Genomic DNA, 18240 nt, shown 5'->3' with positions numbered 1-18240 from the left:
ATCCAAATTTCAGGCAGAATCTCAAATCCTCTGGGTAGAAGGATTCTGATCCTTGAAGGTTCCTACATCCTAAACAAAACTCAGGTGTGGCCAGAGACCACCCTGTAGTTCCCCTGACCTAGAGCTCTTACCATTTATTCATTCAGCAAACATTTTTGAGTGCCTACTGTGTACCCCGGGTTGTGCTAGGGTGCTGGAGATATGTAAAAGGACATACATGGTCTCTGTCTCATTGGGCTTATAATATAGTGCGAAAACATACATTATAAAGTAATTGCTGGCACAGCATTGTAAAGCAACTATACTTCAATAAAAATAAATTAAAAAAAATAATTAGATGGGTGTTAGGTGCTGTGAGTAGGTCAGGGTGCCCTGGGAGCACACAAAGGCAATAGGTTTTGCAACTTCACTTTGTTTCCAGAGCAGTGGCAATTGGGCTTACATGCTTCAGGAGTAAGGATCCTTCTCAGGTAGTATTGAATTGCCTCCAAGGAAAGGCCCCACAAAGGAAGAGTCTATTTTTCTTTCCTCATCACCCACAGTGGACCTAACCCCCTCCCTCAGGTGCACAGACCTTCCTATCAACTTGTGCCTCACTCTAAAATGTGAAGAGAACAGTATAGGAATACCAGACAATTGAGAACAGCCGCCAACAAGGAAGGCTGTTCCTTTGACTAAAAGCCAAACAAAAATGAGGCAACATAGGGAACAGGAAAAACGAACTCCAAAAACCTAGTTTTTTTCACAGACCCTAAAAAGTTACTGCGTCTAACACAACAAAAATAAGATGCTATTTTTTTTTTAAAGAATACAATTAGAAAACAAGAAAGAGCACTTGGAAAATTATCAGGATCCATGTGGCAGAATGATTTGGCCCAGGATTTACCACTGAGCTAGAACATGAGTACGGTCTGTGGTGGTTTTTTTTTTTTTTTTTTTTTTTTTTGAGAACAGACTGGATAATGGAGTTCAGATGAGATGGCTGTCTTTTTGAGAACATGCTGGATAAGAGAGTTCAGCCTCAAACATTTAAATCAAACTACGTCATCTAAAAAAGAGTTAAGTTAGAACAGGTGAAATAGATCCCTGAGCTAGCGATGATTTCTTTCTGATAGTCCCAGATTGCTGATGGGCTAGAAACAAAATTTGGGGAGTCAGAATTTTTAAATGGCACTTAAAGCTTTAAGATTAAATGTAATCTCTAAGGAAGAAGAGCAGAGCACCTAGGACCAAGTTTTAAGAGAAATTTGGAGCATTTAATATCTATGTACAAGAATTGCCATTGCAAAGGAGACTGAGAAGTAACCAAGGTAGCATGGAAGTCAAGAGAACATTTCGAAAAGGAGGGGGAGTGCTCAGTGTCAACTTCTACACAGGTAAGTGAAAGACTTTGGAAATTTTCCATTGAATTAAGACACATGCAGGTGTGTAGAGAATCAGCTGGAATGAGTAGGAAGCACAGGATGACCAGGAAGTGGAGATGTACTGAGGGTACATAAATTTTTGCCTCGAAGGGAAAGACAGGGGTTGATAGATAGCTATAGTAGGAAGATAGGAGTCAGGAAGAGTTTTATTTAAAATGAGAGAGATTTGAGCATCTTTAAAAACTGATAGATAATGAAAAAAAACCTGATAGGAGTCAGTAAAGAGGGGCATAATTGGTGAAATGATGTCCTTGAACAGGAATGAGGGCAGGGCCTGGATCTGAAGCACAGCTAGAGCAGAGAGACTGCCCTTAGATAGGAGGGGAGAGACGTACTATAATGTAACAGGAGAAGGAGAGAGAGGGAAAAAAGAATCACATCCACTGTGAAATAGTGGAAGACTGGTGGATTAAGGAGAATAAAGTTTGAAATTGTTTATTTAGAGAGTGCTGCATACAGAGGCACAGTAAGATTGCCAGGAAATGTTGAGAGATTGTGTTTATTGTTTTAATAGACCTCATGTATTCAGAATTGGATAGGTCACTAATTTCACCTGTTCACTCATGAATCTATCACTTGGCCTGAGAATAAGAACATGGGTAAAAACTAGGATCTACTATGTGGTATCCCCCTATTGTACACATCTGCCGCCTTCTGACCCAAAGAAACTACTATTCTGATGTAGAGTTTATCATTCTTTTGTATTTTTTAAAATGTGGTTTTGACAAGCACTCTATGTCTAAAAAATACATTGCTTAGGATATACTTTTATGGACTTTTGGGGGAGATATAATACACATACCATAAAATTCACCCTTATAAAGTGTAACTGTAGTGGGTTTTAGTATATTCACAATGTTGTACACTACTATTTAATTCCAGGACATTTTAATCATCCCCAAGAATAAACTCCACAGTTACTAGCATTCATTCCCACCCTACCCCTGACATTGGCAACCATTAATCTACTTTCTGTTACTATAGATTTGCTATTTTGGACATTTCATATAAATGGAGTCATACCATAATGTGGTCTTTTGTGACTGGTTTCTTTCACTTAGTATGATATTTTCAAGGTTCATCCATGTTATAGTGTATTCTAATACTTCATTCTTTTTATGGCTGAATAATACTCTATTGTATGGAAATATCACATTTTGTTTATCCATTCAGTAGTGATGGACATTTGGGTTGTTTCCACTTTGGAGCTATTAAACATGCTATGAACATTGCTGTACAAGTTTTTTTATGGACATATATTTTCATTTTCTCTTGGGTACCTCAGGGTGGAATTGGTAACTTTATGTTTAACCTTTTGAAGAGGTGCCAGAATGTTTTCCTATTCTAAAATTGAATGTTTCCAATTTCTCTATGTCCTTGTCAACACTTATTATTACCTGTTTTTATTATAACCGTCCTAGTGGGTGGCAAGAGGCATTTCACTGTGGCTTTGATTTGCATTTCCCTGATGGCTAATGATGTTGAGCATCTTTTATGATGCTTATTAGCCATTTATGTATCTTCTTTGGAGAAATGCCTATTCAGATCCTTTGCCTTTTCTAAACATTGAGTTGTCTTGTTATCAATGAGTTGTAAGAGTTCTTTATATATTCTAGATAGTAGTCCCTTATCAGATATGTGATATGAGTAAAGCCACTACAAACATACATGTGCTTATGTCTCCATTTTGATTAATGAAATTTTTTATGTTGCTCTGTTTTTTCTTGATCAGTCTTGCTTAATTTTTATCTATCTTGTTACTCTTTTTAAAGAACCAACTTTAATACCGTATGCTAACACATATATACGGAATTAAAAAAAAAATGTCATGAAGAACCTAGGGGCAAAACGGGAATGAAGACGCAGACCTACTTGAGAATGGACTTGAGGATATGGGGAGGGGGAAGGGTGGGCTGTGACAAGGCGAAAGAGAGGCATGGACGTGTATACACTACCAAACGTAAGGTAGATAGATAGTGGGAAGCAGCCGCAGAGCACAGGGAGATCAGCTCGGTGCTTTGTGACCGCCTGGAGGGGTGGGATGGGGAGGGTGGGAGGGAGGGAGATGCATGAGGGAAGGGATGTGGGAACAGATGTATATGTATGACTGATTCACTTTGTTATAAAGCAGAAACTAATTAAAAAAATAAATAAATAAACTTAAAAAAAATGGAAAAAAAAAAAAAAAAAAAAAAAAAAAGAACCAACTTTAAGCTTTACTAATCTTTTTTTAATTGTATTTTTTTTCTATTTCATTGATTTATACTCTTATGTTTATTGTATTGGGGTTTACTCTGTTTTTCTGGCTTCTTAAATTAGAAACTTATTAATTTTCCAGCCTTTTCTAATATAAGTATTTAAGGCGATGAGAATTTTATTCAAGCCCTGCTTTTGCTGCATACCACAAGTTTCGTTGTATAATGCTTTCTTACCATTTGCTCTAAATATTTTTGTTGAAACTTGTCACTATAAACTTGTAGTGTACCTATCTGCCAAATTGTGTGATTTTCCCCAGTAACCTGAGTGTAGGTACAGAAAAAGTGGAAAATTAAGGACAATCCAGGTTTTCAGTTTTGCCAGCAAATACACTGTATCTAATTTCATACCTTTCGGCCACATCTCATTTTCTCCCTGCATCTCATTAAGTAGTCTTTATTTAGAGACTCCACCTCTCATTATACTTTCTTCATTTCACTATTGCATCTCTCACACACAGCGATCACTAACTGTCATTGCCTACACTGACTTGTAATACTGTGGGCCATGAGAGTTTCAGCTATTGTGACAAGAATGTTTGCAGGATGAAGGGTGGAATTTAAACTAGGTAGGAAGGAAAGTCGAGATAGACAGGGGCTATTCAGTAAGTAGATAGTAGTGAACTCAACAGGCTGGAAGTCCCAATGAAGTAAAATGAACTGGTGATGAGTCATTGAGTAACCAGGATGGAAATTTAGAAGGTTGTTGTTTGAGAATGGATTATCTGAATTTAATATCTCAGAGGTAGAACAATTTTAAGTGGAATTACCATAATCTGATAATTCCATGCTCACAGATGAGTGAAGGAGAATGGAAGAGAAGGAACAAAGAGAAGGTTCCTGAGTGTTGCCTGAGTAGTTTTACAAAAGGAGTGAAGTCTTCTAGGTGGATGACCAGAGTTAGAGGGTGAGGAATTCTGTAAGACAGTTGCCAAAGGCTTCAGTGAATAAGAAAAGATGACAAGGAGTTCAGAATTCATAGCAATAACAAAGGACAAACCATAGTCCAGTTAAATGGCCTAAGCTTCATGGGAGTAGGAATCCTTAATGAGGTTGGAGAAGGAGTGGACTAGAAGGGCAGAATGAGAATCAAGGAGAACCTGACCTTGCCTTTGATCTCTGAGAGGCATAGAAGTCAAGAAAATAAAAAGTGACTAAAGAGAGATGTAGGGGAGAACCAGGTTTCAGTTAGGACCAGGAGGTGTCTAAAACCTTTGGTAAAAAGGTACTTTTCTGAAAATACTCCCTGTGTCTCCAGTGCATCTCCCCTGCCCTGTATCTCATTAAATACTTCCTATGACATATTTCCTCCTTACTTCTTCCTATGTAGCCCTTATTTCATTAGACTCCCCATCTCTTATTACCAGTCTGCATTTTCTTATCCCATCTCAAGGCATATTGCATCTCATCCATCACATATACCATCACTAAATGGGGATGGGAATCCCAAAGCCAGGTCTGATCCAGGAGAGGTGTTATGGACCAGAGCCAGTAAACTTACGCTAGAGGCTTGAACAGTTGGTTGGTTCAGATATAGTAAAGAGGTTGTGAACTCATACAAGTGTATTTTAGAATTTTTGGTTGATTTTATATATAAGAAAATAGCATTTACTATAATTGGGTTTCTAAGAACCCAAGCTAGCCTATATTTCATGTCAAATTGCGGAAGTGCTGTAAGTTAATTTGTTCATTCATACAACAAATATTTATTGAGTTTGGGATATATACTCAATACCAAGTCTAATGGCCTGGGCCTGTTCCCAAAGACCTCACAGTTTAGTGGGGCAGAAAGACATATGAATACATTCTCTGAATTCAAATGGTAAGTGCTCTAATAAAAATAAATTGCTGTGTGTAATAATGAAAACCACTGTTTTTTAAAACCTGAATTGAATATAAGAACATTGGAAGACTGACATTTGTACTGAAGCTGAACATATTCTAACGTATAATCTTTACCTGTAATCCAAACCCCCTCCTACATAGATACCCAGCAGAAATGTGGCCATTTGTTCACCAAAAGATATATACAAAGTAGTTCATAGCAGCACTATTCACAATATTCAAAAACTAAAAATTACTCAAATTATCAACAGTTGAATGGGAAAATCAGTTGAGGTATGTTCACACAATAGAAAATTTTACAACAATGAGAATGAATGAACCATGACTACACATAATAATGTGGATGAATTTCACACACATGATGTTCAACCAAAGAAAACACAAAAGAATACATACTACATGATTCCATTTATATAAAATTCAAAAATAGTCAAGACCAATCTATGATGTTAGAAGTCTGGATAGCAGTTACCCTTGGGAGAAGGGAGCTATAAAGCTGACAATCTTCTGTTTCTTGATCTGGGTACTAGTTACATGGGTATATGAACCTTATGAAAATTCCTTGTACTTTCTACTTGGGATTTGTACACTTTTCTGTGGGTATGTTATACTTCAATTAAAAAGTACAAAAACAAAATGAACCCTAATTCTGGCTTCATCTGCCTTTTAACATGATTCATATTATGGAGGAAATAAATCTATTCTTCTCTTTGATGTTTATAGAGCCCAGTGGTGGAGAGGTAGAGGAAAGACCTGGAACTGAAGACTGTTGTTTGTAGAGCACATTAATATGTCTTTGGCTATGTGAAGGAAGGTCCTGAACCGAGCTTGGGCTTAGGGTGCTAGATATAATTGAATTACTTTTCATAATAACATGGAGGGATTTTTTGTTTGTTTGTTTTGGAATTGCTGGGGTCTGTAAGAGATGGTGTTGGAGGAAGACGGCAGTTGACAGGCAACTAGAGCCTAAATAGGCAGAAATGTTTTTGCATCTCATTGGGAATGGGGAAATGCCAGTATTAAATTTAATCTGCTGTTTAGAACTATCATGTAATCCCACCCTTCCCAATTACTTATCAGCATTCAGTAAATCTGCTACATCTATAATTATACTGGGGCCTTCCAGTAGAAATTAAGGATAAGTGACTCTTCTACCCATCTGAGTCACTTGGAGCAGCGGTCCCCAACCTTTATGGCATCAGGGACTGGTTTTGTGGAAGACAATTTTTCCACGGACAGGGGAGTGGGTGTGGGTTGGTGGGTGGAGATGGCTCAGGCGGTAATGGGGAGCGGTGGATGAAGCTTTGCTCACTGGCCCGCTCCTCACCTCCTGCTGTGCGGCTCAGTTCCTAACAGGCCGAGTTCAGTACTGGTCTGCAGGCCCGGGGGTTGGGGACCCCTGACTTGGAGGATAGGGAAAAAAATCACTGCAGGAAGCAAGATTACACAGATCTAGAGTCACACAAGAGCAGAAATGCAGAGGCAGAAATGACCATGGAAACAGAAGCTCTGGATCCAGGATATGGATTAGAGCAGTAGGGTTTTTTTTAATAAGCATTTTAAAAATTGAAGTATAGTTAATTTACAATGTTGTGTTAGTTTCAGGTGTACACCAAAGTGATTGTTCTATATATATATATATGTATGTATATTTTTTTCTTTTTCAGATTATTTTCCATTATACGTTATTACAAGATATTGAATATAGTTCCCTGTGTTGTACAGTAGGTCCTTCTTGCCCATCTATTTTATGTATAGTAGTGTGTATGTGTTAATCCCAAATTCTCCCCCTGCCCCCACTGTCCCCTTTGGTAAGCATAAGATTGTTTTCTATGTCTGTGAGTCTATTTCTGTTCTGTAAATAAGTATTTGCATCATTTTTTTAGATTCCACATATAAGTGATATCATATGATATTTGTCTTTCTCTGACTTACTTAACATGATCATCTCTAGATCCATCCATGTTGCTGCAAATGGCATTATTTCATGCTTTTTATGGCTAAGTAATATTCCATTGTATATACGCACCACATCTTCTTTATGCATTCATCTGTCAATGAACATTTAGGTTGCTTCCATGTCTCGGCTCTTGTAGATAGTGCTATGAACACTGGGGTGCATGTATCTTTTTGAATTAGAGTTTTTTCAGGATATATGCCCAGGACTAGGATTGCTGGATCATATGGTAACTCTAGTTTTTAAAGGAACCTCCATACCATTTTCCATAGTGGCTGCACCAACTTACATTCCTACCAACAGTGAAACAGGATTCCTTTTTTGGATAAGTGGTTTTTTTTAAGCTTCAGGGTATCCCCTCCTTTAGGGGAACATGAGATGAATTTAATGGATTGCAATCAGCATTTGTTTTAAGTGAAATTGGATAGATAGTAAGAATAGAAAATAACAGAGTGTATCACACATAGCAAAAGATAATTACTTTCGGGCTTCCCTGGTGGCGCAGTGGTTGAGAGTCCGCCTGCCGATGCAGGGGACATGGGTTTGTGCCCCGGTCTGGGAAGATCCCACATGCCACGGAGCAGCTGGGCCCATGAGCCATGGCCACTGAGCCTGCGCGTCTGGAGCCTGTGCTCCGCAACGGGAGAGGCCACAACAGTGAGAGGCCCGCGTACCGCAAAAAAAAAAAAAAAAAAAAGATAATTACTTTCTGTGAAACTTTAAATATGTATATGTACATGTGTATTGGATCATGAGATAAAAGGTATTTTTAAAATGTGGGTCCTAGTCAAAAAAAGTTCAAAAGACTCAGGACAAGAGGCTTAAAACAACCAACTAGGTTATGTGTAGGGTGCAGAAGAGGGAGCATAAGGAGACTGTTTCACCAAGAAGGAGATATGTCAGCTAGGTCTTAAAGGACTATAGGAGGAGGTGAAGGACTTCCTAGAGGAAGTGCATATACAAAGGCATTTCTGGGGACTAGCAAGAGTTCCATGAGGATGGAACCTCACATAGGTGGGGAGGCATGCAGAAGATGAAGGTGGAGAGGAAGGTGTATTGAGACTCTGTTATAAAGGGTTTTATACATCAAAAGCGAGCAGGTTATATTTTATTTTGCAGGCTGAGGAAGATCTTTTTTAAAGGAAAATGACCCTAGCATCTGGTTCCCCTTGAAGGCCCCCAGAGGATAATGATCATAGTACCATTTATTGAGCATATACAGTGGGTCAATGTTGAACTTACTTAATATGCATTAGCTCAATTATGGATTAGCACAATAACCTCTCATATGGTAGACATCATAATTTTCCCCATTTGACAGATGAGCAAACTGAGGCTCAGAGACTTCACGTTGCTGCAGACCATACATCTATCAAGTGGAAGGGATGGGGAGGTCTGTCTGACTCCAAAACAAATGCACCTAACCACTTCATAATGATGGAGCCTCTAGAGGGGACTGACAGATAGCAGTCTCATCACCTGGCTAGAGACCAAAGGCAGAGAACGCTTGGCTTTCACTCTTCAGCTTATGCCTCAAGCCCAAGCAGACTGCTTTTTATACCTCTGGGAGGTGGAGGAAATGGCTGGAGGGGAGCCATGCCAGCACCTACACTCTCTCCCTCCTTCCATCAACTCTTCTGCCTCTAACCCTCTCCCTGCTTCAGTATGACAACTTTCTGATGTCCCTATTTCTTTATAAAACAGGAATAATAATGTTAGGTTTTATTAGACATATAATGATAATTCCACAAAGTCTTTTTAAAAACACTTTGAGAATAAATTAGCGACTACTATTGAGTTTTCATTTAGTCATTTTTTTCAGTTGCATTTTGGGGTACATCATAACAGCTAAATTTCCAAGAGTCAGCTGTCTTCTGTTATGTTTAAATTTCTCATTTACATATGGAGGCGATTAGGCACTAGGCTATTAAAGTAAAATCGCAAATTTCTGCCTAGCTTAGTTCTCAATAAACACACCATCTCCTTCTCTGGTCTCGATGGCCAGCCTCAGAAGTGGGCAAATTAAGCAACTGCCTACTTAAAGATTTGAAAGATGGTAAAAGGTCTTTACCTAAAAATGCCTCCCCCACCTGTAATTCTAATTCTACACACTCCCCAACAGCTTCCTTGAAGAAAAAACATATTCTTTCCAACTTGCTTTAGGTATGAGGTTACCTGAGAGGGATTATTTATTAGCAAACTAATTAGTCTGTCACAGAAGCCACCTGCTTCCAACATCAACCGGAATGGCAGGGAAGCCTGAAAGAATGATAGCCAAGATGATATGATTTGGTGGGTTAAGGAAAGTGAGTGGGTAGAGAAGATGGAAGTGGAGTTAGAAATTAAGGGAAGGAAAGATCCATAACTTGGAGCATCACTAAGAAAGGCAAAACCTTTGGGCAGGCCTCTCCAGGAGACTCTGCAAGACCAGCAGCCATGTGGCTGACAGGGTCTTGGTGCTCCAGCCAGGTGTCAGGCCTGTGCCTCTGAGGTGGGAGATCTGAGTTCAGGACATTCATCCACCAGAGACATCCCAGCTCCATGTAATTTCAAATGGCGAAAGCTCTCCAAGAGATCTCCATCTCAATGCTAAGACCCAGCTCCACTCAACAACCACCAAGCTACAGTGCTGTACGCCCCATGCCAAACAATTAGACAGGAACACAACCCCACCCATTAGCAGAGAGGCTGCCTAAAATCATAATAAGGTCACAGACACCCCAAAATACACCTGAAGACACGGTCCTGCCCACCAGAAAGACAAGACCCAGCCTCATCCACCAGAACACAGGCACCAGTCCCCTACACCAGGAAGCCTACACAACCCACTGAACCAACCTTAGCCACAGGGGGCAGACACCAAAAACAACAGGAACTATGTACCTGCAGCCTGTGGAAAGGAGACCTCCAAAACAGTAAAGCAAAATGAGAAGACACAGAAACACACAGCAGATGAAGGAGCAAGGTAAAAACCCACCAGACCAAAAAAATGAAGAAATAGGCAGTCTACCTGAAAAAGAATTCAGAGTAATGATACTAAAGATGATCCAAAATCTTGGAAACAGAATGGAGGAAACACAAGAAACGTTTAACAAGGATCTAGAAGAACTAAAGAGCAACAAACAATGATGAACAACACAATCAATGAAATTAAACATTCTCTAGAAGGAATCAGTAGCAGAATAACTGAGGCAGAAGAATGGATAAGTGACCTGGAAGATAAAATAGTGGAAATAACTACTGCAGAGCAGAATAAAGAAGAATGAAAAGAATTGAGTACAGTCTTAGAGACTTCTGGGACAACATTAAACGCACCAACATTCGAATTATAGGGGTCCCAGAAGAAGGAGAGAAAAAGAAAGGTACTGAGAAAATATTTGAAGAGATTATAGTTGAAAACTTCCCAAATATGGGAAAGGAAATAATCAAGTCCAGGAAGCACAGAGAGTCCCATACAGGATAAATCCAAGGAGAAACACACCAATACACATATTAATCAAATTATCAAAAATTAAATACAAAAAAATATTAAGAGCAGCAAGGGAAAAACAACAAATAACATACAAGGGAATCCCCATAAGATTAACAGCTGATCTTTCAGCAGAAACTGCAAGCCAGAAGGGAGTGGCAAGACATATTTAAAGTGACAAAAGAGAAAAACCTACAACCAAGATTACCCAGCAAGCATCTCATTCAGATTTGATGGAGAAGTTAAAACCTTTACAGACAAGCAAAAGCTAAGAGAATTCACCACCACCAAACCAGCTTTACAACAAATGCTAAAGGAACGTCTCTAGTCAGGAAACACAAGAGAAGGAAAAGACCTACAATAACAAACCCAAAACAATTAAGAAAATGGTAATGGGAGCATACATATTGATAATTACCTTAAATGTAAATGGATTAAATGCTCCCATCAAAAGACATAGACTAACTGAATGGATACAAAAACAAGTATCAAAACAAAAACAAGAATATACGCTGTCTACAAGAGACCCACTTCAGACCTCTGGACACATACAGACTGAAAGTGAGGGGATGGAAAAAGATATTCCATGCAAAGGGAAATCAAAAGAAAGCTGGAGTAGCAAGTCTCATATCAGACAAGATACACTTTAAAATAAAGACTATTACAAGAGACAAAGAAGGACACTACATAATGATCAAGGGATCAATCCAAGAAGAAGATATAACAATTGTAAATATTTATGCACCCAACATAGGAGCACCTCAATACATAAGGCAAAAGCTAACAGCCATAAAAGGGGAAAACAACAGTAACACAATAGTAGGGGACTTTAACACCCCACTTTCACCAATGGACAGATCATCCAAAATGAAAATAAATAAGGAAACACAAGCTTTAAATGATACAGTAAATAAGATGGACTTCATTGATATTTATAGGACATTCCATCCAAAAACAACAGAATACACTTTCTTCTCAAGTACTCAGGGAACATTCTCCAGGATAGATCATATCTTGGGTCACAAGTCAACCTTTGGTAAATTTAAGAAAGTTGAAATTGTATCAAGTATCTTTTCCAACCACAATGCTATTAGACTAGATATCAATTACTGGAAAAACATCTATAAAAAATACAAACATGTGAAGGCTAAATAATACACTGCTTAATAACCAAGAGATCACTGAAGAAATCAAAGAGGAAATCAAAAAATAACTAGAGACAAATGGCAATGAAAACACGACAACCCAAAACCTATGGGATGCAGCAAAAGCAGTTCTAAGAGGAAAGTTTATAGTAATACAATCCTACTTCAGGAAACAAAAAACATCTCAAATAAAAAACCTAACCTTACAGCTAAAGCAATTAGAGAAAGAAGAACAAAGAAACACCCAAAGTTTGCAGAAAGAAATCATAAAGATCAGATCAGAAATAAATGAAAAAGAAATGAAGGAAACGATAGCAAAGATCAATAAAACTAAAAACTGGTTCTTTGAGAAGATAAAATTGATAAACCATTAGCTAGACTCATCAAGAAAAAAAGGCAAAAGACAAATCAATAGAATTAAAATGAAAAAGAAGTAACAGCTGACACTGCAGAAATACAAAGGATCATGAGAGATTACTACAAGCAACTCTATGCCAATAAAGTGGACAACCTGGAAGAAATGGACAAATTCTTAGAAAAGCACAACTTTCTGAGACTGAACCAGGAAGAAATAGAAAATATAAACAGACCAATCACAAGTACTGACATTGAGACGGTGACTAAAAATCTTCCAACAAACAAAAGCCCAGACCAGATGGCTTCACAGGCGAATTCTATCAAACATTTAGAGAAGAGCTAAGACCTATCTTTCTCAAACTCTTCCAAAGTATAGCAGAGGGAGGAACACTCCCAAACTCATTCTACGAGGCCACCATCACCCTGATACCAAAACCAGACAAAGATGTCACAAAGAAAGAAAACTACAGGCCAATATCACTGATGAACATAGATGTGAAAATCCTCAACAAAATACTAACAAACAGAGTCCAACAGCACATTAAAAGGATCATAAACCATGATCAAGTGAGGTTTATCCCAGGAATGCAAGGATTCTTCTATATACACACCAATCAGTGTGATAAACCATATTAACAACTTGAAGAAGAAAAACTATATGATCATCTCAATAGATGCAGAAAAAGCTTTCGACAAAATTCAACACCGATTTGTGATAAATACCCTCCAGAAAGTAGGCATAGAGGGAACTTACCTCAACATTTTAAAGGCCATATCTGACAAACCCACAGCCAACATCGTTGTCAATGGTGAGAAACAAACCATTTCCTCTAAGATCAGGAGCAGGACAAGGTTGTCCACTCTCACCACTATTATTCAACACAGTTTTGGAAGTTTTAAACACAGCAATCAGAGAAGAAATAGAAATAAAAGGAATCCAAATCAGAAAAGAAGTAAAGGTGTCACTGTTTGTAGATGACATATTATACATAGAGAATCCTAAATATGCTACCAGAAAACTACTAGAGCTAATCAATGAATCTGGTAAAGTAGCAGGGTACAAAAGTAATGCACAGAAATCTCTTGCATTCCTATACACTAATGATGAAAAATCTGAAAGAAAAATTAAGGAAACACTCCCATTTACCACTACAACAAAAAGAATAAAATACCTAGGAATAAACCTACCTAAGGAGACAAAAGACCTGTATGCAGAAAACTATAAGACACTGATGAAAGAAATTAAAGATGATACAAACAGATGGAGAGATATACCATGTTCTTGGACTGGAAGAATCAACATTGTGAAAATGACTATACTACCCAAAGCAATCTACAGATTTAATGCAATACCTATCAAACTACCACTGGCATTTTTCACAGAACTAAGAAAAATAATTCATAATTTGTATGGAAACACAAAAGACCCCAAATAGCGAAAGCAATCTTGAGAAAGAAAAATGGAGCTGGAGGAATCCGGCTCCCTGACTTCAGACTATACTACAAAGCTACAGTAATCAAGTCAGTATCATACTGGCACTGAAACAGAAATATAGATCAATGGAACAGGATAGAAAGCCCAGAGGTAAAGCCATGCACATATGGTCACCTTATTTTTGATAAAGGAGGCAAGAATATACAATGGAGAAAAGACAGCCTCTTCAATAAGTGGTGCTGGGAACACTGGACAGCTACATGTAAAAGAATGAAATTAGAACACTCCCTAACACCATACACAAAAATAAATTCAAAATGGATTAAAGACCTAAATGTAAGGCCAGACACTATGAAACTCTTCGAGGAAAACATAGGCAGAACACTCTATGACATAAATCACAGCAAGGTCCTTTTGGACCCACCTCCTAGAGAAATGGAAATAAAAACAAAATAAACAAATGGGACCTAATGAAACTTCAAAGCTTTTGCACAGCAAAGGAAACCATAAACAAGATGAAGAGACAACCCTCAGAATGGGAGAAAATATTTGCAAACGAAACAACAGACAAAGGATTAATCTCCAAAATTTACAAGCAGTTCATGCAGTTCAATATCAAAAAAACAACCCAATCCAAATATGGGCAGAGGACTTAAATAGACATTTCTCCAAAGAAGATATCCAGATTGCCAACAAACACATGAAGGGATGCTCAACATCACTAATCATTAGAGAAATGCAAATCAAAACTAAAATGAGATATAGTCTCACACGAGTCAGAATGGCCATCATCAAAATATCTACAAACAATAAATGCTGGAGAGGGTGTGGAGAAAAGGGAACCCTCTTGCACTGTGGGTGGGAATGTAAATCGATACAGCCACTATGGAGAACAGTATGGGGTTTTCTTTAAAAATTAAAAATAGAGCTACCATACGACCGCAGTCCCACTACTAGGCATACCCCGGTGGGATAGGGAGGATGGGAGGGAGACACAAGAGGGAGGAGATATGTGGATATATGTATATGTATAGCTGATTTACTTTCTTATACAGCAGAAACTAACACACCATTGTAAAGCAATTATACTCCAATAAAGATGTTAAAAAAAAAAAAACCTTTGGGCAGCATAAGGACTTAAAGACATACGCATCTGTAAGAGAGAACGTTTTTAAAAGAGGGGAGTTAGTCTTTAATGGGTAGAGTTTCAGCCAGTGAGAATGAAAAAGTTCTGGAGATGGATGGTGATGGTGGTAGCATAAGAATGTGAATGCCGCAAAACTGTAGAGTTAAAAATGGTTAAAATGGTAAGTTTTATGATATATATACTACGAATTTATTCTAGACAATCCATGAGGGAAATGAAGGCAGTCAAGGCTGTTTTCACTAGTCCTTTGCCTCAGGTAATATGGTGGTCAGTCTTCAAGTTGGCTCCAATGATTCTCATCTAGTATTCACTCCTCTGTGTTGTCCCCTCCCACAGTGGATTGGGCTGACCTGGGTAACCCATAGGACAGAGCAGAGGTGACCAGAAATGGTCTTCCAAGGCTAGGTCATAAAAGTTATTGCAACTTCTAATTGGTTCTCCCTTGGATTTCTTGCTCTGGAGGAAGTGAGCTGCCATGTTGTGAGGACATGCAAGCAGTCTATGGAGAGGTCCAGGCATGAGAAACTAAGCCCTCCAGCCAACAGCCAGCATTAACCTGCCAACCAAGTGAGGAACCACCTTGGAAGCAGGTCTCCAGCAGCCCCAGTCATGACAGAGCCTAAGTCAGAACCACCCAGCTAAGCTGCTTCCAAATTCCAGACCCACCGAAAAGTGAGATAATGTTTATAGTTGTTTTAAGCCACTAAGTTTTGGGGTAATCTTACACAGACATTGATAACTAATACAGAGAGCATGCATACCCTTCATCAACTGCCTGAAACTATCATTGTTTTCAGTCATTTATGTATCTCTGTTTGTTCCTGGATTATATCACAGCTACTTAAAGATATTCCTTGACCCCATTTACATAAAGTTGCACTTACCTTTACATGTTTTGAATACCCAACAAGTGACGTAAAAATATTTCCCAAGATTGGAAGGGCATTGCTGAATTTCAGACAGTTAGGGCTAGAAGAGCAATTCCTAACACAATACACCTTGTCAGATAACGTGAATGTTTTTCCTTTTAACACTGTTAGGTGAAATGCTTAAAAACCTGAAGGCAGGCCAGTGTTTTCAATCATTTTACTCCTTAACATGTATGAACCCTCTTTCAATATATTTATATAAAAAAGAGGAGGCGAATAAATAAATAAAGATGCTAACTAACTAAATAGAGCAAGCTAGCTGAAGAACTTTGTGAGGGCTAACTTCTTTTCTCTTGGCTCCGTGCGTATACCTACCTAGAATTCTAATCTCTGCATCTGTGAGTCTCCAGTTTCTCAGCCCAAGCTTGATGAGCTGTGGGGCCCCCTTCAGTTGCTCCAGCAGCCTGGCCAAGCTGACTCGTTCATCACTGCACCAGGGCAGCATCAGCACATTTAGCTGTTCCACGATGTGCAGCCTGTCAACTTGAAGAACCAGAGAGCAATTCAGGAATTGGATCCATCTCAAAATTGATGTGGGAGAAGGAACGATTTTTATCTCTGCAGCCTGCTTAATGTGCAATAAGGATCTACTTGGGTTTTTTGTTAATATTTTTACGGGAAGTGTTCAAGAATATACAAACATACAGAACAGTATAATGAAATTATATGTACTAATAAGCCAACTTTCAACAAACCCTGAATCATGGGCACCCTTGCTTCATTGTCATCAAATTCCTTCCCTTCTATATTATTTTGAAGCAAATCTCAGACAGTTAAGTGTCAGGTTTTTTAATTCTAACATAATCACAGTAGCATTATTACACCTTAAAAATCTTATCACTGGGACTTCCCTTGGTGGCGCAGTGATTAAGAATCCTCCTGTCAGTGCAGGGGACGCGGGTTCAAGCCCTGGTCCTGGAAGATCCCACATGCCACAGAGCAGCTGGGCCCGTGCTCCACAACTACTGAGCCTGTGCTCTAGAGCCCGTGAGCCACAACTGCTGAGCTCACGTGCCACAACTACTGAAGCCTGAGCTCCACAACAAGAAAAGCCACTGCAATGAGAAGCCCACACACCACAACGAAGCGTGGCCCCCACTCGCTGCAGCTAGAGAAAGCCCACGCACAACAATGAAGACCCAATGCAGCCAAAAATTAATAAATTAATTTAAAAAAAATCTTATCACTAACTTAAGCAGATTTGTCTTGAATATCACTTACTCTCAGACACTAGCTCACTAGAAGGAGAAAAGCAGGTGGGAGTCTCAGGTGCAGTGAGTATGGGAAAACTGGTAACTCAAAAACCATGGGCCTGTATTCCTCAAGGGCAGTTTAAGGAAGGGCTAAATGACTTACTTAAGGTCCATCTAGTAAGGCATATGTAGATAAAAGACTATTTGAGTATCTGATAATGATGACTATTTGAGTATTTGATTTTGGCTAAGTTGTCAATCGTTGTTTTTTTTTTTTTTTGGCCACACAACGCTGTATGTAGGATCTTAGTTCCCTGACCAGGAATTGAACCTGCACCGCCCCCTGCAGTGGAAGTGCAGAGTCTTAGCCACTGTACTACCAGGGAAGTCCCTAAATTGTCATTCTTACTTAGTTCATGAAGAGCTTCATTTCCATCCTTTTCCAGATGATTTTCAGATAATTCAAGAATGCTTAGTTTGGCCAAGTTGTGAAGATTCTGAGCTGCAAAAAAAATTTTTTTAATCCAAAACAACAAGACTTTCAGGGAACTATAAATGCATTTTTAAAAATCCTTAGAAGAATTCTGAGTCCTTGTTTTCTTTGTTGATAGTATACAAACCATTATTTGACTTAATTAATTAATTTATTTCAAAAAGTATCTGGATAGGTTTAACCCCCAATTGCCACAACTATGACTGGTGCACGGATATTTCCTTGTTCTAAGTTCTGACTAAAAAATTCACAAAAAGCCTAAAGCATCCGGGAATATAGTTTTTTAGTCACTTTAGTAAAGTCACTCCATTTCTCTAAGCCTCAGTGTCTTCATCTTTAGAATAAGGAAGGTGAACTAAATAATCTGTGAGGGTGCTTACAATTCTAAAATGCCCTATCATGAAGGAGAAACAAAGGAACAAAAACCAGATGAGCTGAGCTGTTCTTTGTGTACTCAGTTTAGATGATTTTGTTAATGTCATAGTGGTGATACTAATAATAAAAACTTAGAAATTAAAAAAAGACAGATGAGGGGCTTCCTTGGTGGCGCAGTGGTTGAGAGTCCGCCTGCCGATGAAAGGGACATGGGTT

General features: G+C 38.6%; 2 protein-coding genes across 2 annotated transcripts in view; one reads left to right on the top strand and one right to left on the bottom strand.

Annotated features, from left to right (window-relative positions):
- The window catches only part of SLC30A6 (solute carrier family 30 member 6), a 42494-nt gene extending 41036 nt beyond the window's left edge, over positions 1-1458 (top strand). The window contains exon 15 of the transcript XR_014017421.1: positions 1207-1458. The gene's annotated coding sequence lies outside the window, so the exon portion shown is untranslated. The remainder of the gene's footprint in view (positions 1-1206) is intronic.
- NLRC4 (NLR family CARD domain containing 4) overlaps positions 1-18240 on the bottom strand; it is a gene marked incomplete at its 5' end in the record, with an annotated part of 48355 nt that overhangs the window by 1993 nt on the left and 28122 nt on the right. Inside the window, 2 exons of the mRNA XM_081253898.1 lie at positions 16279-16446; positions 17566-17658. Of these exons, the coding sequence (XP_081110024.1) occupies positions 16279-16446; positions 17566-17658 (261 nt within the window). The remainder of the gene's footprint in view (positions 1-16278; positions 16447-17565; positions 17659-18240) is intronic.

Source organism: Mesoplodon bidens (assembly GCF_964165515.1).
Source record: "Mesoplodon bidens genome assembly, chromosome: 14".
Lineage (NCBI taxonomy): Eukaryota > Metazoa > Chordata > Mammalia > Artiodactyla > Ziphiidae > Mesoplodon > Mesoplodon bidens.
The sequence above is the reverse complement of the archived record's forward strand: the minus strand, read 5'-3'. Positions and strand labels throughout refer to the sequence as shown.